Raw genomic sequence first — 21,933 nt, 5'->3', positions numbered from 1 at the left:
TTTTTTATAGAAATTATCTACTTGTACCTTAAACTAATTCCACCTCCCATCCATGTAATTTTCTATGATTAGTTATGGTTTCCTAAGCAAAATGTTGTATACCCTTATAATAAAGTTCAAACCTAAATAAAATTGGCTACTAAGTACTAATTGTCTCGCCGGATCTAGCTGGTTGACATTTTAAGACCCTAATCTTCACATTATGTATAATAATATGAAGAAAAAATATTGCAAGTTCACTAATTAATATATTTTTTATTTCCTTTCAATTTTCCACGAGTCATTAGCAAATAATAAAGTTTGGCTAAAGACCTTCTACCATCCTACAATTATAACTCATTGTTGATAACTATGAAAAAGCATCTTATTTAAATTTATAGACCCAATATTTTATCTATACAATGCCTGATCAATATATGATATGCTCCTCCTAAACCTAGCACTCCTTCTCTTGACAACTAAGACAATTGTCAACAATAAAAGTATAATTATCTTGCTTTCCATCGTCTTCATATGCATAATGAGTATAGAAATCATTTTCATCTCTTGCCTTGTTGACAACCGAGCCATATCAACCTATCATGTAAAAAGGGCAGCAAACTAAACAAAAATAGCAAGGTGGAAAGTCCCAAAATAGGATGTAAAATAAGAGAGTTAAAAGTCCAAAAATTTAAAGCAGGAACTTACCTCTTCACCGATGGCAAGCTTTTGAAATGAATGGATCCAGAGATGTGAGAACCACTCGGTGTTTTTAAAGCAAATGGAAATGAAGGAGATTATATAAGGGGGAGAAATAGTCGGCTAGGGTTTTAGTTATATCTTGTGCGGATTGAGTTTTGATACAACTTTAGGGGTATTGTTGTCCGAAAGAGTAAAAATTGAAGGATAACTTTGGATTTTTTTTTGATAACCTGAAATTACGTAAAACCTCACACTTACGAGGTAATCAGTACATTCCAGATTATATGTTCTCGTTTACTAATGTGACAGACATGCTTCATAATCTTCAATCAAACATGCCTGAAGTGACTCTCGTTAGAGAGTTTTGATAATTAAAAGTCCATTAAGGGTAGAAAATGAGCTACATGCCAAGCATATGAACTAGTTTCATTCATTCAATGGTAAAAAATAATTGAACACAAAAAAATTGACAACATTAAATAGGGTCCACTCAAGGTATATACTATTAAGACATATGCCTTGCCGCTAAGGTATAGCGGATCTATCTTTTTATTAAGACATATGCCTAAGACTCTTATTATACTAGGGCCACTCAAATCTCTTTCTATATATAGAGAAAGAATTTGAATATTAAATATTTAAAATTATGGTGAAAATAAGTGTTAGTCGAGAAATTTTTTCCATGATAATTTTAATTATTAAATTAGATTTTCTTTACTCATCAAGATTAGATTTAATTAATAATTTTAATTTTGTTAATATTAGAGAAAAAAGTAAAGTCTTCATCTTAGCGGTCTCTTCAGGACAACCCCACACTCTTTGGAATAATATAAATAGGAGGAGCATTTGTCCTAACACAACAACCCTTTATATGGAGAGGGTTAATTTTTGACAGTTAAAATTAGATTTGATTGATAATTTGTTTTGATTAAAATTTGATATATAGTTTTTATTTTTTTATTGATAAAAAATTAATTTACAATCAAAATTAAGCTTGATTAATAAATTTAAAATATTTATTGATATTTTAAAAAATAATTTAGAAAATAAAAAATATATTTAATATTATACTATTATTTATATCTAAATTTTATGTTTTTTTTTCTCTGGTTATCTTATGTCCTTGCTCCTCTTCAGTTATTATACATGTTTTTTTTTCTTGTTTGAATGATTCGTTGTCAATGTTTACTGGTCAGCTCGCACCAATGCGAGATCTAGAGGAAAATTTTATTATATGTAATGTTTATATCTGTTGCTCAACCTGTTATTTGTTGGTCATGTAATAATAATTTTATTGTCATGTTAAGACTTCCCTTCGTCAAAGTTAAAATCAATCGATAATTCTTTTAAAAAATAATAATTAAAATATATATTAATATATTGTGATATTTATAATTCATTACCAAAATTACTTAGTTATTTTAATAGTTTATTGGTAAAATTTAACGTTATTTATTTATTTAATTAAAAATATTCATTATACAATATATATTACATTATAATAACTTATACTGAGAAATTTAATATAAATGTTTGTTTTAAAAATTTTAAGAAGTGAGGTTTAAGAAAAATACAGTTTCAAAATAATCCATGTTTTAAATTTTATTAATAAAATTAAATATCACTAATAATAATTTTAATATTTTAAGAAAATATTAATACTTCATAATAATAATTTTAATATAGCCTCAAATGGTTGAGACTGATCTGACACAAGTAGGAGTGACAATTTTTGACCCGACATGAAAACATGATCCGAACTGAACATGAAAAAATCAAGTTAGGGTTGGGTAGTTTCGGGTTCGGGTCGAAATCGGGTCGACCCAATTGACCCAATTAATAAACAGGTCGAGTTCGGGTCAACCTGAAATGATCCAATTATAACCCGCGAACCCGTTTATAATTATAAATTTAAACTAAAATTATAAATTTAAAAAAGTTAAAAATCATAAACATAGAGTTGTGCTATTGATAGCAATGTTGCTATGATTTATCATTTATGATATAGATTTTCAATTTACGTAGATAAATATTATTTTTAATTTTTAATTTAATATACAAAATTTCTTTATTGAATTCAGGTCATGTTCGGGTCAAATGGGTCAAACGGGTCAAATGGGTCAATCGAGTTAAACGGGTCAACGGGTTAAACTGGTCAAACGGGTCAGGTTCGGGTCAAGTGAAAATAAACAGATCAGGTTCAGGTTGAATAGTTTGATCCGAATTCATAATCAGGTGGGATTTAGGTTGTCATTTTCCAACCCGCCAATTTGTCAATACGAACCCGTCAACCCGAACCGAATTGCCACCCTTAGACACAAGACAACGGGTTGATTTTTGTTTTTTTTTACCCAAATGCTATTTATCTTAACGATAACATCCTAATTTTAAAACTACTAAAAAAAATCAAAATCTTTTTTAATTCTAGAAAGAGGAGATATGTTAAAAGGAGAGGGAATTTAGTAGGTTAATAAGGAAAGGGGGTGATAAAAAATCGAAAATAATATTTAGTATATTTGTTTTATTTAAAATTTAAATTATGATTTTATTTTTCTTCTATGGCCGCCTCTTTTAATCCCTAATATAATTTATCGCGTTGGCCTCACTCATCTCTCTCGCGCCGACCTCCTGCGGAGCAGCACTCTCTCAATCCAACCGGCGATCGCCAACTTCTCGTCGCCGACGCCGTGAATACCTCTCCCTGACGTTCGTGTTCGCCATTGTCCGTGTCTCAGTTTCTCAAAGGTGTTTCGTAACTTTCAACTATGATTTTCTCTACGTTTTTAGTTTCTATTTTGTATGACTTTCTATGAGGCCAGGTGGGCAGCCCGCCCCCAATTTTGTTTAGTTATACTTGTTAAACCCTATGCTATTTTTATTTGCGTACCTTTACCCCAAAGCACGGGCGGCTGCAACTTGGCGTTTTTTCACACGCCAAGTTGCTTTACCCCGGAGGTCTTCGCCGCAGGTGCTTCTTTGCACACGATCTTCTTCTCCGGCGTTTTTTCCACCAAGACACGGATCCACCGAACAAGCTCAGGTAATCCTAATCTTCTTCTCCGACCTTCTTCTTCGTCCTGCAAGGCTGCAACCCGCGACACCAGTCACCCGCGCGCGGTGGCTGTCGCACGCCACGCCTGCCACTAGACGCTAGTGTGACCTAATTGCGTGGTGGCTTCGCCGCCTTGCTGCTTCCGCAGCCGCTGTATGCCGTGCCCTTTTAGAAACAGTGAGGTGCCGCCATCACTCTTATAAAAGAAACTGATGTTGAGGCCAAATATTAAGTTTTTCTAACATTTAAGTCTTATCTATTTATTCCTTTTAGCAAGTCATAGACTATTGATCCAATGTCAATAATTCTTCCTTGGGATTTCACCATGGTTTGGACATATCCCGTGCTTCTGCAGCTGGTCATTTGAAGTGCGGAAATTATTATTCTGATGAACAATTCTATTTTTTTTTTCTGTCCAAAATGTTCATCAAGTTGAAGTAATTCAATATGATAGACTTTTTTAGGGTATTTTAAGATATGCTTCTACTTACCTTGATGCCCTCAAATACCTTCTATAGCTCAGAAATTTTTGATAAAAATTCTTTTGCTACCATGAATCACTATTCTATTTGTTATACCCTCTTTCTTGTTATATTGTCATTAGTATTGGAATCTAGCATGGGTGACAAGATTTAGTTGGCCTTATCTTCATTTGATTTGCTCGTTTTGTATTCTGCTTTTAATCCCTTAATCTTCACTATTTGATCTTGAGAGTTTTGAGTTTTTGCTTGGAATAGTAATTTAGTATAACTTATTTCGAGCAATAAATACTATGTGTAAGTTTATTCAATTTGAAGATATGGATATTGATATTGCGATCAACCTCTTACAAGGACTTGATCAATTTCTTGATGAGTTTAGAGAAGAGGGGTTTGCTAGTGCCATGAATGAAGCTAAACAAATGGCAAGTGAAATGGGGATTGAACCTAGGGGCGTTTGGTTTAGGGGAATAGAAGTGGGGAATGAGAATGAGAATCATTGATTGTCATTGTTAATGTTTGGATTACAGGAATAGGAATACAAATAAGGGAATGAATCCTTGAAATTGGGTAATAACTCATTCCCATGTACCTCCCCTTCAATGAGCCATTACCCTATTTTTATCAATCAAAATATTCCCTTATTCCAAAAATACCCTTGTCCTAAAACTAAAATTTTCTCCCTTAATATAAAATATCAAAATTTATTTATTTATTTTTTCTTTCATATCACTTCTCTCTCCTTGTTCTCTCTCATTATATTTTCTCTCTCATCATATTATCACACACTTTCTCTCTCATCATACTTTCTCTCTCCTCAATCTCTTCCATCGCACTCTCTTCCTTCTTTTTTTTTTCTCATCATACTTTCTCTCTCCTTAATCTCTCCCATCACATTCTTTTTTTTTTCTCATCACACTTTCGCTCTCATCACACTTTCTCTCTCCTCAATCTCTCTTGTCACACTTCCTCCTTTTTTTTCCTCAACATACTTTCTCTCTTATCATACTTTCTCTCTCCTCAATCTCTCCCATCACACTCACTGTTCTCTTTTTTTTTTCTCATCACAATTTCTCTCTCATCATACTTTCTCTCTCACCATATTTTCTCTTTCCTCAATCTCTCTCATCACACCCTCTCTCTTGATTTTTTCTCATTACATTTTCTCTCTTCATCCTCTCCCATCATACTTTCTCTCCCATCATACTTTCTCTCTCATCTTCTTTCATCATGCTCTTTCCTATCACACTCTCTTTTCTCATTTTCTCTCATCACACTTTCTCTCTCTTTATTCTTTCTTATCACACTTTCTCTCTCATCATACTTTCTCTCTCATCATTCTCTTTCATCATATTTTTCTCTCACATCTAATTTTTTCTCTTATTTTCCTTTAAGAGTAAAAAAGAAAATTTTGATTTATTCCGATAAAAAATATGCAACTAACCAAACATTGCTTTTAAGAGTGATATCCATGCTCATACCCATTCCCATTCCACAATACAATGATTCCCATTCCGATTCCTATTCCTAGGAAAGAACCAAACGCCCCCCTAATTTATTTTTTAAACACATCATTCAAAGAAAGAAACAATTTGATGAAAGTGACAATGATGATGTGATACAATCATGTGAAGAATCTTTTAGAGTTGAATATTTTCTATTTATAATTGATCAAGTTCGATCTTCTCTTCAAGTTCGGTTTGAACAATTTAAACAATATCAAGAGATTTTTTGGGTCTTTATTGAATTTGGAGAAGTTAAAGAGTGAGCCTTTAACTTGCTTGATGAAGTCTTGTATGGAGCTTCAACAATTTTTGAGTCACGATGGACGTTCAAACATTAATGGTGATGAGTTGTGTTCGGAGTTGATGGTCGTGAGATGCTACTTAAAAAAAATGGGCAGCCCGGTGCACGAAGCTCCCGCCATGCGGGGTCCCGGGGAAGAATCTATTGTATGTAGCCTTACCCTGCTTTTTGCAAGAGGTTGTTTCCAGGATTCGAACCCGTGACCTTTTGGTCACATGGCAACAACATTACCGTTGCGCCAAGACTCCCCTTCGTGAGATGCTACTTAACAAATGAAAAAAGAACAATTGATATGCTACAATGTCTGGCAAAACTGAATGGTTTATTTTCAAATACTTACATTGCCTATAATATTTTGTTAACCATACCAGTAACCGTTGAAAAGAAGTTTCTCAAAGTTGAAGTTAATCAAGAATTATATTTGATCAACAATGTCACAAGATAAACTAAATGGGCTAGCAATGTTGTCGATTGAAAAAGAAATAGTTCGACAATTGGATTATGCAAATTTGATAAATATTTTTACCTCTAAAACAGTTAGACGAGTAGTGTTTATGTATTTATTTCAAATATTTGTTAACATTTTATTGATGTAATATATTGTTTTTGATTTATTTATGTATTTAGTGTATCAGTTATTTTCAAATTGAACTTATTTACGCAACAAAAGGGTCCACTATTTATTATTCATTTCAGGCCCTATCGAACACCGATACGACTCTATTTCTATGTCTGAGTAACGCTATTCGTGTGCGAGAAGGCTACCAAACAAATTTTTATCTATGCGATGCGGGATTGTTACATGGTTAGGTGAAGCGGAGAATGTGGATTCTCTATGCGATTTCCTCCGTATGAGTCTATGAGTGGCGTCCTTTGTCAATTCGACCTCTATAGTTTACTAGGCTAGGTTTTAGGTTTTTTGTATGCTTTCTGTGTAGCATAAAAGCTGATTCCTGGAACATAGATGCATGGCTGATTTTATATGCAGATATCTTTTCACTGGATCGATAGGCAATAATGTAATATGATTTAATTGTTTTTGGCATATAAATTGATTTAGTCTTTTTATTATCGTTAATGTTAGCACACTTTTACTATGATGGAAAGTTAGACTCTTCCTCAGATTAGGATATGATGAAGATAAAGACATAACATACATAACACATACATAACATTGGATAATTTACTTGTGGACATGAGTCAGATCTAGATAGCAATAAAACCTTGCACCTATGAGATGGTTTCAGGACAATCAGTAGTTACATCAATTTCTCTCCTTGACCGCACATTGGCTGCATGAATGAGGATGCGCTTGAGCTATGTTTCATAGCCACATAGTGATATGTGCACATGGTGCCATTCTCTATTGCATTTGTGTGGGACATTGCATGTCAAACCATGCTCAGTCGATGATAATTATAGTTGTTAGCAGTTGTACGTGAAATTGCGGTGTTATATTTGTTATCAAGTGACTTATAGTTTAGAACTAAGATTCAAACCTTGGTGCAATTTTTAATTAAATTTTAATAATATGGCTGAAAGGTTCTTACACACTAGATTTTAACCAATGTGATATGCAAACCTCTCTATATATTCAAATAATATTTTTAAATAGTTAGATGGAAGTTGGCATTTGAAATTACTATTAGTTAAAATTTTAAAATATGAAAATCTTTAGATGTTTTAAAGATATATGATGCCCTTTTGATATTTTAATTTTTCATATTAAAATATTTCTTGTGATTTTTACAATCTTGTTTTATTGTTGTTTTTGGCTTAGCAGTTGCCAAAGAGTTTGTCACATTGCCATTATTGGGACCATGACATACCAAGGGCTATGGAGATCCACTTATGAGAACAATTTTATATAGAGTAGAATATAATTTTTAGCTAAAGAATCTAAGAGACACTCATTTTGATTTGCTTACATAGTGCAAGGAAAAGTATTTGCTGTTTTGGCTGTAGCACAAATTTGATAAATACTAATGGTTTATGATGCTTTAATATGACAAAGTATCAGATTGCTGTTATTTTCATTCTTTAGATATTATTTATACATTCTAGGTGCACAGAGCTCACTGGAGGCATAAAAACTATGTAGCCAATCCTGTGAATAGCTGGGACACATACTGCTTATTGAAGATGATGATGAACCTGTGCAATCTAGGATTTGCCATTTCCAAGCATATTAGAACATTTTTGAAAGATCATGACCTGTTTAGGATGTAGATGATATCTGTTCCTTGATAGTTTGTCGGACTGCTTAACAAAATGCTTGGGTCATGTTTATGAAAATCATGATATTTTGGTTCTTTGAAAGCATTTTGATTGCTTGATAATAATTTATCAGTACAGTTTTTTGTGAATAACATCATCGTATTTTTTTCTTTTTGGCATATTATAAATAAACCTTTCCATATTGTGTCAAATGCATCAAAATTATTTATTTCATTAGTCTCCTATGATATTGTAATCAAGCTGTTATTCTTTTTCTATGAAATGTTAAAAAATCACACACATATATATATAATTTTTTTTTAATGATCAGAGTTAATAATGGTGCGGGCCAAGCCAGCCTCTTCCAAGAAACAAAAACGTGGAGTGGATTTCAAAGTAAACTATATCATCTTCAAAGAATTTATCCCTTTCTCTTGGTTTTAGGTTGATAAATCTTATCTGAATATTTTTTTATTTCAGAAAATAAGGCATAAGATTGGACGAAAGTTGCCACCGCCAAAGAATGCGACCAATGTGCAGATTAAATCTAAAGGTTCGGAGTCTTTCTCTTCCATGTTTTGCCCAAAAACTATAAAACTTGTTTTCTTACATGTTCTTTTGCAACACCGCAAGCAGCCATTGTGCTTCCTCAGCAGAGTATTGCATCAGAGAAAGAAGGGCTTGCTGTGAACAAGAAAGGCCTGACTCTAAGAGAGCTCCTTCAGCAGACATCCCACCACAATGCTAAGATAAGGAGAGGTATTCATCAAGTTTAGTTTATTTGTGTATAGGAACCATATATTATGACTATTATGTTCTTTTCTGATCAATGAATGTGATGGTTTAGAGTCAAAGAAATTGAATCTTTTTATTTTAATTTGCAATCAAAGACTACTAGATGTTAGCCATGGTGGGAAGAACCCAAGATTTTTTCCCCTTCTAATGATATCCTTTTGTTTTTTTTTGGTGTGCAGGATGGGGGTGGTTGGGTGGGAGGTTGAAAATTTTCTCTGCTCTGCAGTGTTATATATATATTTTCAAACGAATCTATGTTTTTAAATATTTTTGAATTTTAGTTTGTAGCTAAATTTTCAATAAATATTGGAAATTGTATTTTAATATAGTTCATAATGCTAAGATTTGAATCCTTACGTTCTACTTTAATCTTCCATAAAATATAAATATTTTTTTGCATTTATTTATAGTTAGAAACAAAGGTTTTAACTTTTAAGTAGAATTGATTGATAATATGTAAAAAACTCTTTAACAAATAAGACGAAGAAGTGAAGCAATAACCACCATGGATGGACATGAAATCTTTGCAATTGAGTGTTTTATAAAGCTTTTGTTTAACAATATGATTAAATTAATTAATATATCATTTGTGTGATAAAGGGAAATTTATAGTGTTGTGAGAAACATTTGAATTCTCATTAGATGGTTTTATAATCCATAATAAAAGGAAAATAAAATTTTATAAGACTGTACACCACCCACGCTTTTTGTGAAGATAGAGCCAAAGATTAAATTTCATTCCATGCTGATTGACATGGGTGAAACTTCATATTCCGCTGGCTTGCCAACACACAAAACAAGCTCGAGGTGATGAAACTCTACCAAGAGACACCTTATGATGACATTGGCAATTTCATGAGACCCTTGAGACAAATGTTATTTTTTTTTCTTGAGGTTGGTGAAACTTCTGTATCATGGCGATTGCTCCAACATGACTTCTAGCAGTAGCAACAACTTCACTTGAAGTTGGTGGTAATTTCCTTCGAGGTTGGTGAGATTATCACAAGCTCTCAAGACATGCATGAGTTCCAATAACAACGACAATTTCTTGTGGTCTTTTGCGAGGAGGCTTCATTAGCTCTCGAGATGTACACAAACAAGGATCTTCTTCTTCCTTTGCTCCTTCCATATGGCCACTTTTGTATCCTTCTGATTGCTTGACACTTCCCTCACCTGTGTTGTGGTTGCTACTCTCCTTGTCTTCGTTGTTACTTAAGACAACCTCTAGATCTTCCTTCCTATTCATCAGTGTTTTGTATGTCTTCCTCCTCTTCTTCCGCATCTCCTTTTATGGTGTTTGTCTTCAGCACACCTTACACTGATACTTGGAACGGGAGACACTTCCAAAGCTGACTGGAATTGAAACCCTGACTCGGCTTGAATTTTGAACCTTGGATAGAAAACAAAAACAAAACATGGGATTCAAACTGTATGCAGTGGGAAAAAAGAGTTTTGAAATAAAATGATTTTCATTTCTGGTTGATTTTTTTTTGGCCAAATGAGTACCCTTGAGTATATTGCAATAGACCAGTTCATCTCTAGAAATAGACACACATGATCCAAGTTGAAAGTATTGTTTCTTGTCACTGCAGAACAGACATCATGTTGGTTTTGTTAGGGGTTTCCTAGAGAATGAACTGAGGTTTCAGCAATCATTCCTTTTCGTATATCATTAGATTGGAGATTCTGAATGTTTGACTGTTTCAAGCTAACAACATTTCTCATGTGTATGAATATTTGTCTCTTATACACTTGTCATGGGCTTATGCACTTTACAACTATCGGTTATCTAGTATTTTGCCTGTGAAGTTACCAATATCCTATTTTTGCTTGGCTATTCATGAATCTTCTGTGCTATAAATCTTGAATTCAAGATGCTCATGATAAATGTTTCTTCTTTCTTTTTCATTGTGAAGCTGCACTTTTTGGTATAAAGGACCTCATTCTAAAGTATCCATTGGAGCTTAAACTTCACAAGCATGCCATTATAGAGATACTTCGTGTACGTATATGTGACAATGACAAGATGGTCCGTAACACATTATATCACCTCTTAAAAAGTGTCATATTTCCTTCATCAAAAGAGGTACGTTATAAGGATGTCAGTTCCATGGATTATAGATTTGATAGGTGTATAATAACACATGTATATTTACTTTGTTGTATTACCCAAGCTTGGTACATTAGAAACCCTTAGATTGGAACATTTAGTTTTAGTCTCTTTGTTACTTATTCTGTTTGTACTTTTTTTCCAATGATGGTTTATAATTCTATTTAGTTTTAAATTCGGAAAGGGATAGCAAAGATCCCCTCTAGCACGTTAGTCTAGATGCATTGGTGAGAATCTATACTATCTGCCACGCCCTAGGGGTGTACCGCTCACTAGGAGATATCCCACTCGGCAACACTATAGTAAAAGAGACTTAGGAACCATATAACGAGGATAACTAAGAAATTCTTGAAATTTATTTATTTATATCATTTTAATCGACCCTGGTTTGGACCTATGAAATCCTTATCTCCGCACTTATTCAATGGATTCAATTCGAAACCAATCCGACTTTAGCTTAATGCCCTTATTCCGTGTTCAGCGATTCGATTTGACCATTTTTATCGACTAAGGATTTAATTTAATAGTTTTTTTAAAAATAAAAATCAATACTTAACACTATCCCATGTTGTTCTCTAACAAATATGTGGGTTAACTGGAACACACTTCTCAAACTGGTTAAGAAAGTCGCTATAAAGAATATGGCTAGTTATTTAACAATTTGCATGCTGAATTGCAGTGAGATAAATCAATTCTTAATGTTTTTGATTTGCACTTTCCAATTTCTAGTAATACGCCTCTTTCTTGGAAGACAAGAATTTAAAAATTAAAATCAATTAGACTATCTAACAAGAAAAATAATGAACAAAGTATGCAAAAAAGGCTAAATGTAGAAGTATTTATCTAATGCTGCCGAGTCAACAAACACATTTTGTTTTTATGTTGTTAATTGGGCTAGCAGACAATGGTTATCTGGTATGTTATAGTATCAGGATATCAGCTTGTAACCTTTTTGCCACATTGTCAAAGATTATATAAATAATTAGAGATGGGAACTAATAGTATTTTTTTCTCTATTTTCTATAAAATTGCTTTTTGAAATCTTCTATTGAAATATTCTAAAAAAGTTGAACCTAGTGAGAACATTTTATCTCTTCTTTGTAAATTTGAATTGACGAAGGAGACTGATTATCAATTAATAATTGTAAAATAATATGCTCATTCTAGTCAGTTTGAACTTTGGACAATTCAGGCTCTTCTCTAGTCTAAAAGAGAGGTGGCTTTCATCTTTGTAAAACTTATTGCATTTACTAAGGTTCTTATGTGAGATTATGCAATTTTGCATTTTTTTTCAACTGCCATAGTATTGACATTGTGTTTGCAGACTACTGTATTGATATGCACATATTTATTGTGATACTCTGCACAAGCGAACTAACCAAACTAAAAAAATATATACATCTGAAGAAACTCCACCAATAGTATTCACAAATCTCAGGAAACAACTTTGAGTTCAAAAACTTTAATACGTGAACATAAACTGAGAATGTAGTATATCTTATAAAAGAATGTAATGAGCACTTGTAATCAAGGCTATCATTTTTGTTGCCAACTCAAGCTCGTTAATCTACAACTTTGAGAACTTATTAGTTCTGCACCCTTATATAATGTGCATTTCTGATTGAAATTTTGGTTTTCAAGTAAAATGATCCTTTGCATTTTTTTTTCATTCGCCCCCGACTCTAAGACTTCATCGAGGAATTTGATTTTTTTTAGGTCATACATTACCTGTTTTAGTATTCTTCATTGTTTTTCTGATCTTGTTTCGTTTAATATCTCTATTAGGTCAGTTTTTTTTTCATGAATAAATTACATTTCTATCATGAACAGAATTGACCATTTTCTTCTTTGCAGGAAATAACAGCACCTGTAATCTCTTTACTAATGGCTTACATCTTTAATGCGATGACACTTATGACAGTTGACATTAGGCTAATGGCTTTCAAATTTTTTAAACTTCTTGCCTTGAACTATCCATCTTCCTTCATGTTGTATGCTGAAAAGGTTGTATGCTCTGATTTCAATATGATGCATTTTACCTTATGTTTCTTTTGTCAATATATTTGTTGAAATTCTATTTACTACGTACTGGTTATTTCAGAAGTGCTATTATGAATAATTGCTTTGTAATTTGTAAATAACTAAATGTCATTTATTGTATATCTTCTTCCTTGAGTCAAAATAATTAAATATCATTTATTCTGGGTACATTGAATATTTTCTTCCTTTTAGACTTTGTTTTATCAAATGTCTTGTTTTCATAGTTGTATGCTATTTTTTGTCATTATATAGGCTTGCTTGAACCTGACACTTCTAATAGTAGTTTTCGACTTTTCATGTAATTTGGATTCTCAGAAAGCATGTTGATCTTTAATATTTTGGTAGATCTGCTTTACTGATTAATATTTTTGAGTAAGCTTTAGCCTCCTTGTAAATCACAAAAATGGTCTGATGGTCTAGCAATGTACATACGAAGTTCTTGTAATTTATCCATTGTACTTCACCTCTTTCTAGTTCGTCATTATCAGATGTTAGAGCCTAGAGGTGTCAAGATTGACAAGTGGCTTAGGTGTCAATCAAGCTGGACACCTTACCCAGTTTGACATGGTCCAATCCTAAATTGGCTGAGCTGTGCCTGGCACCAGGAGGCTTATGGGCCATGTTAGGCATGCACCTTGTGCCCCACATGCTATGCTGTGCCATTCCTGGTATAGGCCTGACCCACATGCAGTGCCAAGCATGGCCCATGGCTTGCCTACTACAAATCATATAAAATTTTCTATATTATCCCTTTTACCCCTAACATAATTAAAAAGAATTAAAATCTTACTTATTACCCTTATATTTTGTGAAAAATATTGAACATATTATTATTTTAATATTTTCATTTTTTTTTCAAATATATTTTTTATGTATTATAATTTATATGATCAAAATTTCTTCTCAATGAGTTGGTCATTTGGTTGGGATGGCTTGGGCTTGTGGGCACAACCTATTGACACCTCTAGCAATAAGGACAATTTTGCACCATGTGCATTTTGGTGTTGCTAGGCGAGTGACGTAAGTTGGCTGTTCCTTGCATGGGTTCTATATGTTGTGGCCTAGCCAGATTCAAACATGGAAGTATAAAGGTTAATTTGAGATCACCCCACTGTTCTAGCCATTTGAGGAATCTACTTGATCCTTAGGAAGAACAAGCTAGGAACTCATCATCTATGCTGATAAAGAAAAGTTCAACTGGCTTTATAGATTAATGTTTATAATTCTGTATTTGAAGTCAGAATTTTGTGTCTGATTGTTCTGCATTATTGATCTGATAGAATTTAATGTATTTCTCAGGTTCTTGATAATTACATTGATATCCTCAAAAACAACCAAATATACCTAGTTGAGAAGAACAAGCTCATCAATGTTCTTGCTGGGCTTGCTCACTGCCTATCTTTGATAGCTAACAAAGGTCAACGTGATGATAGATTGAACAATCAGGTAGTATCTCTACTGTCTATTTTTTTTTAAAAGTGGCTAAATGCATTTTCTCTTTGGAACTATCACTTTGTTAGAATTGTTAAATTAGTGAATATAAGTTTAATCTGTTTATCCCTTTTGTGCCATGAACATTAGTGCTTCACTTCAGATTTGCTTTTCATTTAGAATTTATTTGGTGGCTTGCCCCATTCATTGACCCATTGTTCATCATATGCTAGGATCTGATAATTTTAGTTTATTAATGGTGTTTTTTTCCTTGTGTCACTTAAGCTACCACTAATAATTCTTTTAAAACAAATCTTCTATTGCAAAACAAATATAGTGTGTACGTTGTTTGATTTGCTGATGCTGAAGTAGTTTCAAGGTAGAAGCTATGCAGTTGTGTTAAAAATACTAATATAAATGATTTTATAAAATTACTGTGCTATAAAATGAAATGGATAAAATACATTTCATCTTATTGCTTCAGTTGTTTTCACCCTCATTGCCAACTTCATGTTCTTAATGACATTGATATTGTAGAATAAAAGAAAAGAAAGACAAAGTTGGCATTACATTAAAAGAGAAGATGATTTCAATCAAGGTTTAAAATTTCGACCCATGCCAAGGTTTCGGTTGTAGACTGGAACCATACCGTTTCAATACCTTATCGTGTCGTGCCGATATGGTTTCGATATTTTTAAAATATATATAAACTAATAAAAAATTAATCTAAATATTTTAAAAATAAAAAATTTAAAATATATATTAAATTAATAGGATAGTTTGATTAGAGTTAATTACGAGTAGTTAAATTATATTGACTATAGTTAGGAGTTGATTGAAATTATTAACATAATTTTTTAATTAAAAGCACGGTCCTGGCTTCATCTTCCGTTGCTCTACGCTGGCAATTATATTGAGGCCCACGTGAGCCCTTAGTGGTTGCCGCGGAGGTCGTGAAGCCCGCTCACGGCCTTTGCGGCAGCTGTGGCCATCGCAATGCCTTTGCGGCGGCCGCGAGGCCCGCACGTGGCCTCCATGGCAGCCGCGAGGTCATCGTGATGGTTGCTATGAAGGCATCGCGACAGTTGCGAGGCCATCGCGTGGTCTTCGCAGTGTGCGCGTAGCATCTTCGTGGCCGCGGTATCTCGGGCGTGCCTTTGCCGATTTCGGTCAGTGAATGGGACAATTTTTTTTGCCTATGCTGAGCAACACATCACAATATTTTAAACCTTGATTTCAATATAGCATAAATTTCTCAATTCATCATTGATTCCACTCTCCTAGGCACCATTTGAGCTTCAACATGACATGATTAGTTCGTGTTTCCTTTTCTTAGGTATTTACACCACCTTTGCCATGACACCTTCACTACTCTCTTTATCGACAAGATTCTCTTCTCTATGTCAATCTCGACTTAACTCCAAGCACTTGTTTCCTTGGGTGAAAATATGCTCCCCACTTTAGTCTTTACTTCCATTTCCTTGAGCAGAAATGGAAGGAGGGAAGGAAACCGTTGGGGACAATTTCCCTAGACTAATGACTAATTTGATTTTTTACTTTCTACAAAATAAAATTATCTCCCTTTATCTTTCCCTCCAAGGAAATAAGGAAAAATTCTTCCTTCAACTCCTTCACAGGAAACATAGCGTATGTTTCACCTTCAACTCGTCCACTTAATTCTTCCTTTCTTTTAGAAAAGGCTGAAGTTAGCCTCAGCTTGTGTTCACAAATATATTTACCAAGTGTGTAAGTGTAGAAAACTTACAGATAACTATTTAATAGGTGTTGAGGTTGTAAATATCCAAGTATGACAAGATTGACTATATACATGGTTGATGGAGAAGAGCAAGAGGTGCTGGTAGTTTGCAAAGTCCAAATAGGTAGAGGTTGACCAGATACTTGGCCGACGAAGAAGTCTTGTAGAAGGAAAAGTCCTAAAGAACTTTGGCAGATGGAGAAGACCAACAAGAGTTGATATGATACTTGAGTGCAATGGATGACGACGAGGAAGATTCGAAGGTGAAACCTTGAGACTAAATGAGTTTTAAGAGATTATGAGCGATTTATAATGTTGGTTTTTAGGTAGACTTTTACCTAATCATGTATTCGACCAAGGAACAACTGTTTTGAGTCATAGTTGATGAATGAGGTCTATCTCGAGTTAAGTTGCGGTTGACAAACAAATTCAATCAATTGGACTTTTAGTCCAATCAATTGAATGAGGTCTATCTCGACTCAAGACATTCTGCATGCAAACGAAATGAATTTTTATTTCAACTTGAGTTGTCTAAAGATAAATTTAGTCGGCTTAAGAAAGTACCCCTTAAAGGATAAGGATGACAACACTCATCTGAGTCGATTTACTTTTGTTAAGTCTATTGGATTGAATTCGAGTCAAATTAATATTGTTTGAATTAATTGAAATCATGATCTTATCCTGTTGAGTCAACCAACAAGTGTTGAATTGGTTGAAAATGATTTTAGTCAACTAGAATAGTGTTGAGTAGACTAAAGGCATCAACGTTTTAGTTGATTATCTAAGATATGTGTCTACTGAAATTAAACAAAACAACTATGTTATCCAAGTTTGGTTTCAAGGCTCTAAAGAGATGGATAAGGGGAGCTTGTCCTGAACATTTTTACAATAACTCTACTGTTCCAAATTCACACTCGCTTTATTTTATTATAGGCCTTATTGTTCTTGTGAAATCAAAGAGCTTAACATCTTTATCTTCAAGCTCTTGCAAGGCTTTGATTTTTCTTTCAAGCTCACTTTATTTTTCTTTCAATCTTTTCCTTTTGCTTTACTTGGATTATATTCTTTAAAAGAACCTTTATATGAGTTTTCTTTGCCTCTTCAAGGAGGGACCATTAATGGGATTTGAGAAGTGACTCATTTGACAAGTCAGTATTAAGACTGGGGGTCGAACCACATTAGAATATTATTGCCAACATAGCTTTCACTCTTTTTATATTTTCGTAGCATAGCCAACTCTTTATTTAAGCTTTTGCATTCAAGTTGTTTTTTTATCTCTAATTTTTGTCTATTCACCCTCTTAGCCTATCCTTCAATCCTACAAATTTCCTTATTATTTTTGTTCTCACATTTTTACAATCCATTATGATTTTACATTCTGGCAATAAGTAGCTTCTAAAGTCATGCTAAATGTTCACTCTTTTCTGACCCATGGTATTTTGGCTTAGAATTTGCTTAATTTCTCTATCCTTTCATCTGTGTAGTTTTAGCTTCCATGGCTTTTGTTGACAGTTGTGTCATGTCTTTTGCTAGAACCAGGAAAAATTTCAGCGAAGAGTTTTACATGCCTACAAGCTAGAGGTGCATGAAGATCATGCTGGTAGGAAGAGACTACTTGAGAATCTGTACTGGAGTTATTTAATTGTTTCTTAATCTTTTATTGTCTATTTGCTAGATGAGGCCACTGCTTATGCTGAAACGGAATATACTGTCACTGCAATACCTGCACCTAGAATGTTTTAGTTGTATACCTGCATTGTTAACCTTGCAAATTCTTATCATATAACCTACCTCCTTTTACGAAACACAGTCGTCATTTATCCATGTTGCTCATAGTGCCTTTGTTTGCACTCCTACAGGATCTAGAAAAGCTTGTACTTAACTCCAGTTTGCATTCATATGGCTTTCTTTGTAACTGTGCTATATGAACTGTATTTACATCCTGTCTTCACTCACTTCTGTCAAAGTAGTACAAACTGGAGCACCTAAAACTGTTGGATTTTCTTTTTCAACAGGAATTGATTCTTTGTACGTGAAACTTGAAGAACTTGTTCTAGTACTTATAAATTGTTTTTTGGAGTCGATTTCAACAACTTGTTCAATGGATGTAATTGATGCTCGATCATTTAATTGCATGTTGTCTACACTTAAGTGTATATACCTGGCTGTTAAATTTCTTGGGATAGAGAAGCTTACCACTTCAGTGGTTGATGGACGTGATGTTGGACAGAAAAATTTTAATTTATATTATAACAAACTTTGGGAAACATTTCCTGTCCACCAGCTTTTTCAATCAGCAGAAAAGGTTCGTCTCTTCTTTTTTCTCAAATTTCTATTGTCAAATTGCGCAGATGATAGATTTTTTAGATGCTCTCCTTTCTCCATGGATATGCTTCGTTCAATTTGCTCAGCCAACATGAGAAAGGAGAATGAGGCTTTTATATGCCTTTACATAAGAAAGTGATTAGGCTTATAGTTTCAATTTAAATAGGGTTCCACCACTGTCTATTTGTTCAGGTAATGGATGAATTTCAGGCTGTGAATATTTTACCATTCAAGTGTTCATTCAGTGATAATTTTTCAACTATTTGCTAGTACCTGTGGATCTTTGAGTTCAATGGATAACTGGATAAGGTTCATACCAATACAAGGTCAGGTTCATAGACAAAATAGTTGGACAAAAAATGCATCTATTGTTCCTTGGAGAGGCATGATTGATGATGATGATTTATTCATGAAGATGTATTGAGTAGTCATAGTAGAGTAACACCAGTAAAACTTTGTTATAATCAGTCACCATTTAAACTTGGAGGAAAAAAGTTTTTAAGATAGTAGACGAATCATCACGGTTCCAAACTTTCTTAAATTTAATCATAGTAGAAGTTCTAGCAAGTGTTTCCTATTTACTTTAAATTTAAGCATTCTTCATACAAAAAGCATGTATGAGGCATTTCTTTAGACTATGCAATTATCATGCGTACTTTTTTAATTGCTTCGAAAATAGTCATGTTTTCTTGTTGAATTTTATTTGTGATCTTTGACAGGATGATGATAAATATATAATTCTTGATATCAAGATCGCTGAGATATGTTTGTGCCTAACTAAATGGGTGAATGGTATTGATTTTCTGAGTGACAAGCTTGTTGAGTTCATCGAGTATTTGTTGCTGGTAAAAGTTGCTTCTCTATTAAATTTTCTTCTGGTTAGAAGTGAAAAATTAATTTTGTTTTGATTTTTTCTCAACTATTTTCCTTTTTTCTTTGTTAATATCACTGCTTAAAAGTGCAAAGACTATTGTTTGGATTTCTTCTCATTTTTTTGCTTGTTTTTGATATTATTATTTTTCTCTTCCAGCAGATGAAAATTGTTAACTAATCCTTTTATAGAAGATATCAAGTTTCCTAGTTGTCTTATTTCTTTTCTCTATCTGAAAGGTCCTTAAAACGTTGTAGTTCTTCCTTCATGTTACTTGACTCTTTTGTTTTCTCTAGCCAATGCATAAAAATCCTCTCATTCTCAAGGAAAGGTGGAAGATAAACACAGGGTAATTCCTGGATACAAAGTAACTTTTCATTAACAAGGTTACTATAATGATATGGACATGTTGGGTCGATGGAACATGCTATTAAGAGTCACAGACATAACTCATTGCGGGATCCTTATGAAGTCTTTTAGGACTATTTTTTTCATTTATTCTTATGGTTGGTGATCGAGAAAGGATATATTGATCTTTTACCAATTTTCTCTCGGTCCTAATCCCTTCATATTTAGGCAGATTATTTTTTGAGGAAAAGAGATGTCAAGGGATCCTTAGATCTCTCCTCTCCATATCTCCATCCAAGCAGAAAGGTGTTTCTCATCCTTTCCCTCGCCTTTTGGCTCTCTTCCTTCCAAGTAAACATACTTGTCCTTAGCACAAAGTCAATAATCCTCATGCTACTTCATGGGATACAGGTGACTGGAGGGAATTGGATGTGCTATTTGAAGGAGGTGAATAAAATCTAACTACATTGTGCAATCCAAGGTTTAAAATCTCAACCGGTGCCGAGGTTTCGGTCCTAGACCGGAACGATATGGTTTCGATATCGTATTATGTTGTATCGATACGATTTTGATATTTTTTTATTTATATATAGTAATTATTAGATAAATATGTTTATGGTGTATAATTTAAAAATAAGTTGTATATTGATTTTATATAAGTTCTTCATTATTGAACAACTTAATATTATTAAAAACATAATTAAATATAGTTTTCTTTAAAGAAAATTGATCTATCAATAACTCGAAATAAAATTGACACATCATAATATGTTACCTTTATAATACCAAACAGAGTGGCGTGAATATGATGGAAGCATTGTTTTTCCATATTAGATAATCAAAATTATATAAATTAATACAAAGATGCTATTTTATGTATAATAATTATATAAATTAATTATTTATTCATTTAATTAATGATCAATTTAAATAATATATATTTAAAATAGTAAAAAAATATCAATTAAACAATAAAAAATAAATTAAAAAATTATCAAAATATAAATTTGATTTATTAATTTTTTTTTTTAGATTTTTAATTTTTTTAATAGAATTTTTAAATAAAATTTAAAACAGCAAAAAAAATTCAGATTATTAATTAATAAAATTTATTATTATTTTAAAAAAATTTTAAATATATATTTTTTTGTTGGGATAATTTAATTAGGGTTTATAAAAACCCTTTCGAAGTATCACAATTAAGTTAGGAATTGTTTTAATTAATTAAATCTAATTTTAATTTTCTTCAACGAATAGAAGCATTGCGCTCGCGGGACGCCCTCCAACGGCATCGCATGTCACAGGAGGCTGCAGGCGGCATTGGAGGCACACCATGAAGCTTCGAGTGCCATCGGAAGCGTCCCAAGATGCTTCTAGCGGCGTCGGAGGCGTCCTACGATGCCTCTGGGATGTCAAGACTTGCCTTTTGGCGCGCAACACCTGCTCGTGACGCACGCGAAATCGTTCATCACGCGGTGCTGGTTTCGCTCATGATGAACGATTTCGCTCCGCCTTCGGAATTGTAAAAACTGCCTGCATGGAATGATATTTCAATCCCTAGTGCAATCTATACTGCATCATATATCCGATTTATGCGGTTATATATGCAGTCTATGTAGCCATATGTAGCCTGCATATGTAGACTAGTGAAAAATCAAAATGCCCTTCATTTTAACTAGTTTAGGTTGAAGAAAATCAACTAAATGACGCTATTATTTCTTTCCCTAGTCTCTTCTAAAATAACAAGAGCTTTTATTACATTATTTGAGGGTTAATTTAAACATGTGGCAAAAAAGGCAATTCGCTCGCCCCCAGCGCCCCAGCTAACCCGTCCCTAGGCCAACACGGAGGAGGTAAATCACGGGTGGCTACTAGCCATTAGTGCAAATGGCTAAGACATGGGGGAGGTTATGCTCGGTCACGCCGAGTTTCGACCCCAAGACCTCATGTGGCAACACCCCATGCCTTAACCATCGCACCGCCCCGAGGGGACGAGGGTTAATTTAAACATGTACATTAATA

General features: G+C 33.5%; 1 protein-coding gene across 4 annotated transcripts in view; it reads left to right on the top strand.

The window, feature by feature from the left end:
- Positions 1-3,276: 3,276 nt before the first annotated feature.
- LOC122028878 (testis-expressed protein 10-like) overlaps positions 3,277-21,933 on the top strand; it is a 34,910-nt gene continuing 16,253 nt past the window's right edge. Inside the window, exons 1-10 of one of the 4 annotated variants that reach the window (XM_042587824.1) lie at positions 3,277-3,426; positions 8,567-8,631; positions 8,716-8,788; positions 8,872-8,994; positions 10,947-11,116; positions 12,995-13,144; positions 14,480-14,626; positions 17,901-17,967; positions 18,383-18,672; positions 19,412-19,537. In XM_042587824.1, the coding sequence (XP_042443758.1) occupies positions 8,575-8,631; positions 8,716-8,788; positions 8,872-8,994; positions 10,947-11,116; positions 12,995-13,144; positions 14,480-14,626; positions 17,901-17,967; positions 18,383-18,672; positions 19,412-19,537 (1,203 nt within the window). In that variant the 5' untranslated portion in view covers positions 3,277-3,426; positions 8,567-8,574. Of the gene's footprint in view, positions 3,427-3,561; positions 3,722-3,764; positions 3,916-8,566; positions 8,632-8,715; positions 8,789-8,871; positions 8,995-10,946; positions 11,117-12,994; positions 13,145-14,479; positions 14,627-17,900; positions 17,968-18,382; positions 18,673-19,411; positions 19,538-21,933 lie in introns of those variants that run through there. The other 3 variants (XM_042587823.1, XM_042587822.1, XM_042587825.1) reach the window with 3 other exon arrangements.

The sequence above is a fragment of the Zingiber officinale genome, chromosome 10B, assembly GCF_018446385.1.
Source record: "Zingiber officinale cultivar Zhangliang chromosome 10B, Zo_v1.1, whole genome shotgun sequence".
NCBI lineage: Eukaryota > Viridiplantae > Streptophyta > Magnoliopsida > Zingiberales > Zingiberaceae > Zingiber > Zingiber officinale.
This window is presented reverse-complemented; position numbering and strand designations above follow the sequence as displayed.